An 8,725-nucleotide genomic window follows, 5' to 3' on the forward strand; every position below is an offset into this window, starting at 1 on the left:
TGTTAAGTATATAACATTTATGTTAAGTATATAATTTTAATTAATTATAAAATATAGATGAAGTCTATTTTCCCCCTGGAAATCTTTAAAAGAATTTGTAATTAGAATGTGTAGATATATAATTTTTTTCTAGATAAAAATGTGAATATATATATACATTCTTCTGGATAGAAAGCAGTACACATATTGATTCCTTCTGGCAGAAGTAACAGCATGTAGATAGTCTTTTCAGAACTATATTCTCATAACTGTTACTATACATTTGAAAAAATAATCCTCATCAATCAATAAATTCTTTTCATTTTAAACATAAGTGTCACCTTATGGAGAACATTAAAAATATCATCTTCTTTTGCTTAACTATAGTAGACATTTGCATTAAAATAGGAGGATCTTTATTTCCTCAGAATTCATCTATGCCTGCTGGTTATTCCCCGGCTAAACTCATAATCCTGTTTGCAACATCATAATCATTTACCCAACAAACAATCATTGTGTCACTAACAAAGAATTATGACTTTAGGTAGGGTATAAACTACAGGCAGAGATGATCTCTGAGGAAATAAACATTGTTTTCATGCAAATATGGTTAGTAATAAATAACCAGGGGTGAAAATTATGATGAAACAGAATATCCCACAAAAATGTATTTAAGGAGACATAAATAGTATATACGTTTTTAAAATTTCTCCTATCTGAAAGAATGATGCACAAGGTGTTCATAAAATGCTGGTAAAATTTTAATATTTAAAAGAGCTTTGAATTTACACAGAATAGAAGAAAGCTATAAACAGATGAGACAACATTTCAGAAAGATTTTTAATAAATTAATTTATATATCTAGTTTTTAACATAAACACCGGCTTTTTACATCATTCAATCTAATTATCCATCTCACTGCAAGCATTCTCTACTTTTGATATTGAATGATTTTTGTGGGTCACTTATGTCAACCTGCACCTAAATTCACTTATTTATCCAACATTAGTTTGTCTATATATTCAAAGATTATAGCATAAGCTCACAAAAAGTGATGATAATAAGCATAGCAAAAAACTTTCCATTTGCAAAAGTGTTTTTGCATTCATGACTTCATTCGATTTTCACAACATTCCTTTGAGCTAAGGAAAGTCAGTATCTTTTTCTCCATTTTATAATTAAGAAATACATTCATATTAGTGATTTTCCAGTTAGTAAGTAGTATAATCTGATAACGTGGATATACACCCTGTTTTTCTCACTATATATATCATCTTCCTTTGGGAAAATGTAGGGACTGACAGGGCTTCTAAACTGGACCCTGCATGTTCACCTATTCAGTCATTCACCTACTAATGACCTCCCATTCTGAGCTAGGCATCTGATGGAGGTTGAGTTATGAGGCAGTCAACGTGAACAGGACAGATACTCTGCTGAAATGTATAGTCGCCGGGCGTGGTGGCTCACGCCTGTAATCCCAGCACTTTGGGAGGCAGAGGCAGGTGGATCACCTGAGGTCGGGAGTTTGAAACCAGCCTGACCAACATGGAGACACCCCGTCTCTACTAAAAATACAAAATTAGCCCGGCATGGTGGTGCATGCCTGCAGCCCAGCTACTCAGGAGGCTGAGGCAGGAGAATCGCTTCAACCCGGGAGGTGGAGGTTGTGGTGAGCCGAGATCGCGCCACTGCACTCCAGCCTGGGCAACAAGAGCGAAACTCTGTCTCAAAAAAAAAAAAAAAAAAAAGTATAGTCTAGTTAAGAGGCATACCTTCCAAAATCACATTTGTATATTAATAATTATAAGTGTTATGAAGCAGAAAGCAGGATGCAATGAGAAAGAACAAAGAAAAAAGGGACAAATGGAATTAATTTGGATAGAGATTAGATAAATTCTCTTTGAGAAGACACATTTTGAGACTTGAGATGAGAAATAGCATGTGCCAAAACAAGGGTAAGATGAGCATTGCTCAAGATCTTTTCAAAAACTGAATAAAGGGACAGAGAGAATTGCTTTTTTCTGAATCGATATATTATTTAAAATAGCTGAGAAGCCATTTCATAACATTTATTTTTTTCAAGAAATATTTTCTGTGCACCTCACATAAAATGCCCAGCATTAAGTGATCTTAAAGGTAACAGACACCACTGGCCTGTGTTGTGTGACATACTCAGTATGCACTACATATGAATTACTTCAATGGATATAAAACATACTAAAACTATTAAAAAAAATGTAATGTTAATTTGTCTCCAGCATGTGCATGTCCAGAGCTGTAAAATTACAGAATTTCATATGACTATTACAGCACTAGACAAGTCTGGGTATAAACTACAAATTTCAACAAACATGTAAAATCAGGTGGTCATTTATCCGATAGTTGTTAAAGGCGCACTGTACTGACTCCACTATTAGTAATATGGCTGAGGTTCTTGTGGAATATCTATAACTCTCTCAGTTCCACAGTTAGAACCAGGCCTGTAGAAGCAATTTTAAGTATGAGCTTAAAAATGACAGAACACATTGAAGCTGCTTCAGGCAAAGGCTCTAATTTTACTTAGTTTTTATTTCCTCATTAGACTAATGGCAATGGAATTAAAGAACTTTCTACATGTGTGGTTATTGGAAGCAAATAAAGGCAGAAGGGGGTCTGGTCTACGCTGCCACAGAGTACCCTCATGTTTAATTTCAATGTCATATTGGAAGTCAAATGACAATTTTTTTATCTCAGATTTGGCCAGAGATGTACTGATGATAATTAATTATCAGCTTAATATTTATTTCAAAATGCTGATATTGTAAAAGGTAGTAGCATTATATAAAATGATCTTCTGAGCTAGTTCAAAAAAGACTCAAGCTATGTCTGAATACACAAGAGAAAATAGTTGTGCTCCAATCCTTCCCTAACAAGAATAGGACAACACCACTTTCGTTTTATCTGAGAGAAGCACTAGTATAAATCACACCCAGAGGAACAATTTGTTTCTTCATCAGAAGGGAAAAGGAAGATGTCTTAGAGCAAAGGAGAAAGAGTCATGAAACATTAAACCTGAGCACATATGCTAAAATATGTATATATATTTTTTATGTTAAAAGATGAACAGTAATCCTCATTTTAACTATAGATACTAAAATTTAGACAGCCAGCAGTGTCAGGACAAGAGGCCAAAAGAGCTTTGGACACAAATGATGAAAATTCATTGGTGACTCACTGTTGTCTGTCTATGGGATTGTGACAGAGGACGTGTTAAGAGGGCAGTAAAAATTGCGGAGGAGTCACACTCTTTTAAACGATATGTCTTTTGCAACATTTTCTTCTGATAATATTCCTTGCTTTCTTGATTGCTTATTGTCCACGTTTGTTAATCAGTTTCAATAGAATGCAATTTTATATTAAAGGACATGGAAATGGCTATAGGTCTTTTCATCATAATTTTCTATCCTATCAGTAGATGATGTGTGTGAATTCAGTACAGTTTATCAATGACACGAAAAAGTATCAAAGGTAAATGTGTACTAAACAACCATCAGTCTTGTATAAGAAGTTACTACCCAGACTCACAGGGAAGACAAAAGAGTTTGAGTTTGGAGTCATGGCTACGTTGTTGCCAGAGCCTGGCCAACTTTCAGGGGTATTTTTCTGTTAAGTCAACAAACTCCATAAAGGGAAACTGCCCTAAAATGTCACAAAGTGATGACCACAACATTATCATCCCATGTTTTCTTCTCTTTCTTAAGCCTTGAGTTATAAGATTATAAACTTTGGACTCCCACCAGTATCAAAATCTACAACTTCTCAACACCAGCAAAATAATTCCCCTTGTCTTCTTTCTTTTGACTATCCCAACAGTCCTTCAAACTGGCTGTATTGGGTTTTCCAGAGAAATAGAACAAACAAGATGTGTGTGTTTATACATATCTATATCTATATATTTATATCTATCTATTTATCTATCTATCTATCTATCTATCTATCTATCTACCTACCAATTGATCTATCTATAGGAAAAGAGAGATTTTCAAGAATTGCCTCATGCAATTGTGGGAATAGCAAGTCCAAAATCCACAGGGCTGGCCTGAAGGCTGGAGACCCAGGCAAGATATGATACTGTAGCTCAAGCCTGAAGTCAGTCTGAAGAAAGAATTCCCTCTACCTTGGAGGATCTCAACTATTTTATTTTTCTTAAGGCCTTTAAACTGATTGGACGAGGCCCACCCACCTTATGTAAACTAATTTGCTTTACTCAATGTCTACTTATTTAAATGTTAATCTAATAATCTAAAAAATACTCCCACAGAAACATCTAGAATATAGTTGACCCTTGAAAAACATAGGTTTGAACTGTGAGGGCCCACTTATACGTGGACTTTCTTCTGCCTCCGTCACTCCTGAGACACAAAACCCATATCCTCTTTTTTCTTCCCCTTCTCAGCCTGCTCAATATGAAGACAAGGGTGAAGATTTTATAATAATCCATTTCTATTTAATGAATATTAAATACATTTTCTCTTATGATTTTCTTGGTTATGTTTTCTTTTCTCTGACTTACTTTATTGTAAGAATACAGTATATAATACATGTAACATACAAAATATGTGTTAGTTGACTATTTATATTATAGGTAAGGCTTCCAGTCAACCATAGGCTATTAGTTACGTTTTGCGGGAGTAAAAAGTAATACACAGATATTTGGCTGTGCAAAGGGATGGTGTCCCAAGTCGCTGTGTTATTCATGAATCAATTATAAGGTCTGACAAAGTATCTGGTGTATTAGTCTGTTCTCACATTGCTAATAAAGACATATTCAAGACTGGGTAATTTATAAACAACAGACGTTTAACTGATTCACAGTTCAGCATGGCGGGGAAGGCCTCAGGAAATCATGGTGAAAGGGGAAGTAAACACATTCTTCTTCACGTGGCAGCAGCAAAGAGAAGTTCTGAGCAAAAGGGGGGAAAGTCCCTTATAAAACCATCAGATCAGATGAGAACTCATTACCACGAGAACAGCAGCATAGGGGTAACTGCCCCATGATTCAATTACTTCCCACCAGGTCCCTGCCTGGACACCTGGAGATTATAGAAACTACAATTCAAGATGAGACCTAGGTGGGGACACAGTCAACCTATATCATTCAGGTATTGTAGACCAGTCACATTTTCACATAAAGCTAATCACTACATTGACCTTCTTAAAAAAAAAAAGAAAAAAAAAGATAAAAAAGATGCTTAGGGGTTTAGGGGTCTTTACTGTGTTTTGCTGGAGCAGAGTATGAAAAGTTTCACATCCATTTTATTTTTGGTCCTCTTTTTTTCTTTTATTGCAAACTTTTGAAGATACCAGAACTTCTATAAATATCAAAAACCAGAAAATAAACAGTGTAGTTATAGGTTCAATTGATGATACTGACTAGTGTGACTTGGCTGTCAAATGCACACTCTTGTCGATAACATAATTATTTAAAATATATTTGGACAATGAAATATTACTTTAAGTATAATCATGTTCTGCCCTATAGTAGGTTTTATAGACACAGTTATAACAGTTATTTCTTCAAATTCACCATATTTTACTAATATAATCTATGAAATAGATTAGTAGTTGATATATAATATATCATTGGAAGAATAAGCCCTTGAACTTATAATTTTACTTTTATTAGTTTGTAGCCTTGAAACTTCAGAGACATTAATAATCAAAATCTCCAGCACTTGGACAGGTAATCACTTGGCTACTTTTCTCAATTGTTTGCTTTACTCTGGGTACCAAATGGAAAAAGTAATCAACAAATAATCATTAAGTACTCTTTGACCATGGTAGTGTAATGACATGTTGCTTGTTGAGAAAATCTTCCTCCTCATCATCTGTACTCCTCTCAGAAAGTGACAGCAAAGACTGAATTTCGGTATCTCTTCCAGAACAGCTGAAAATACATAACAAGATCAATACACAATATACAGAACCAGGTTTCAACTCTTCATTTATCTTCTGATCAATATTACATATGTTGGAGTTGCTGGAGGCAAGCAGATGTGAGGGGGCTGTATCAGACTGGGACCATAATTTTCAGTGTGCCCAATATAGCAAGCCTCCTTTTAATGAGAAATTCTTATCATTCTCCCTCTCCCAAGAAATAAAGCCACAGTGGAAGGAAGGAGAGAGTTTATGGTCTCTGACTGTGTCTTTGTTGATGATTCAGAGGCACTTTAGAAACCTGCAGAGCCTCAGGGTCTTCATTAAGAACGTTCATCATCACATTGGCTGTTTAAAAGAATCAGGGTGAATAGACTGCCAGATAAATCACCTCTTTTGTGTACTATGAATTAGGACTATGTAGATAGCCAGTCAAGATATGCCAAAGCAAAAATTAATGACAGCATTTGTTTGTTATTTTATTTTGTTGCATTTTATTGGTGGCAGCAGGGGGCACTGATGGAAGCTGTAACACCTAAGTATCTAAGGTTTGGGAACAAAGATAGGGTGGGGAGCAGATAAAAGTGTACACAATTAGGACTTTTTTGTCCTAGATAATCTAGATTCTCAACCTATATATGCTGCTAAATAATATAAAATACTTCACTCTGTGATGGATATAACTGTTCATTGGATTACTTTTTACGCTCAGCACATGCTAAATGAGCAGCTTATAAACCACGGTCTGTGCAACAATGAAAATCTCATTGTGATTACAATTTTCACTGGTCCAAGAAAAAAGAGCTAGTGACTGTTTCATGAGGTTTTTAATTTTAAAGAAATGTGCTTTAGATGAGTTCATGCCCTTTGTAGGGACATGGATGAAGCTGGAAACCATCATTCTCAGCAAACTACCACAAGAACAGAAAACCAAACACTGCATGTTCTCACTCATAGGTGCGAACTGAACAATGAGAACACTTGGACACAGGAAGGGGAACATTACACACCGGGGCATGTTGTGGGGTGGGGGCAAGGTGGATGGATAGCATTAGGGGATATACCTAATGTAAATGATGAGTTAATGGGTGCAGCACACCAACATGGCACATGTATACATATGTAACAAACCTGCACGTTGTGCATATGTACCCTAGAACTTAAAGTACAATAAAAAAGAAAAAAAAAATTAAAAAAATCAAAAACAAAAACAAAAAAGAAATGTGCTTTATTCTGTTAGTAAGGTCCCCTTATATTTTTAGTATTGAATGTCATTTGTTTTATAAATGATGAGAATACTTGTAGGTTTAGTTTGTTTTTAATGATTTATCTAAGGGAAGAAAATATCAATCTTATATTGATCCTTTAAAAAATATATAAATGATAATAGAAATGCAAAAATCCAGGCTCGGTGCAGTGGCCTGAGTAGTCGCAGCTATTTAAGTGGCTGAAGCAGGAGGATAGTCCGAACCCAGGAGTTTGAAACCTACCTAGGCAACATGTTGAGACCCTGTCTTAAAAAAAATGTTTTAGAAGAGAAAGAAATGCAAAAACCAAGACAAATAGCTCAATGATTTCCTCCTCCAGAAAGAATAAGAAACCCTTGATTCCCTTTTTACTACAATTTCAGATTTCAATTAAATTTCAATCAAAGAAATTTACAATACAAATAACTTATTTTATACTTGTTTTAGTCTTTCGAAAAGAAATCCTGCTCCTTCTTCAAGGAACTGCAGTGTCAATAATAGACTGAAACAATAGACTACTGTTTTGAAACATTTACTAGTGTAACATACATTCCTTATAAGCCGATCCAACCATCCCTAAGGTCCCTAAATGTATTTTATGTGAGGAAAGAATGATGTGATACAAATTAAAATGTTATTGTTAATTATCTAGATTTGATTTCGAGAAAGAAACTTACTATTTGATTCTAAAAACCTTATTCACATTGGGTAGGATTCTATTAATACAAAGTATTAAAATGTATTAGGTTAATTAATTCAAGTAAGGCAATTGTTTTTCAATATAATAAGAAATGCTGAAGGATTATTATATTCCAAATATCTTTTCATTTTTATGATACATATTGTGCAGTAGAGAACGATCTCTTCACATTAAGGTAACAACTTTAAAAGCCTTTTACTAAATCTTGATAATAGATCAGCAAAGAACCCAAACATTCTATAAAAAATGGTCATATGAAGTACACACACGAGGACAGTCTTTCTATATATAATAAAGATAACTAGTTGGAGCTTGTCAAAATTTTACTACATACTATATTAATATATAAACTGCAGGCTTAACTTACCTCAATTCCTCAACTCCACAGGGATCCCTCACATGTGAGGTCTTAAGGAAATCTGTGGAAGTCTGACTTATATTCAGTAATTGGCTGCTGAAATCTGGGAACTCTTCTGAGGTTAAGCTATAAAGCTTTTCTGAAGTATCTGAAACATTTTATTTCATGCATTGTCAAAACATAAATTCAAGAAACAAATATACAGCATATGGTGCTGAATGTTTACACGGAGTAAATTACAGGCAATAAAAAGAGGGTCAGCATAGATTTTTAATTATTCCTCAATTTTCTGATGTTTGTGGGATAAGTTTAATTTGAAATTCCAAATTGGGGCATGGGTAGCAAGTCATTTTTATCATATTGATTTTAAAATACACATTACATTTACAACTGTGTCAAATGTCCTGATACCTCACAAAATTTCAAAAAAAAAAAAAAAAAGTGACCCCCTAGAATATTTTGCAACTCGTCAACCTGTTGGACATTTTATTATCTTTTTTCTTATAAGAAATAAAAGCTTTACTC

General features: G+C 34.4%; 1 protein-coding gene across 1 annotated transcript in view; it reads right to left on the reverse strand.

Annotated features, from left to right (window-relative positions):
* Nucleotides 1-5,617: 5,617 nt before the first annotated feature.
* ZBBX (zinc finger, B-box domain containing) overlaps nucleotides 5,618-8,725 on the reverse strand; it is a 143,378-nt gene continuing 140,270 nt past the window's right edge. Inside the window, exons 19-20 of the mRNA XM_011998231.1 lie at nucleotides 8,210-8,348; nucleotides 5,618-5,905 (exon numbers count right to left, since the gene is read on the reverse strand). Coding sequence (XP_011853621.1) covers nucleotides 5,779-5,905; nucleotides 8,210-8,348 — 266 coding nt within the window. The 3' untranslated portion in view covers nucleotides 5,618-5,778. The remainder of the gene's footprint in view (nucleotides 5,906-8,209; nucleotides 8,349-8,725) is intronic.

The sequence above is a fragment of the Mandrillus leucophaeus genome, unplaced genomic scaffold (genome assembly GCF_000951045.1).
Source record: "Mandrillus leucophaeus isolate KB7577 unplaced genomic scaffold, Mleu.le_1.0 Scaffold561, whole genome shotgun sequence".
In the NCBI taxonomy this organism is placed as follows: Eukaryota; Metazoa; Chordata; class Mammalia; order Primates; family Cercopithecidae; genus Mandrillus; species Mandrillus leucophaeus.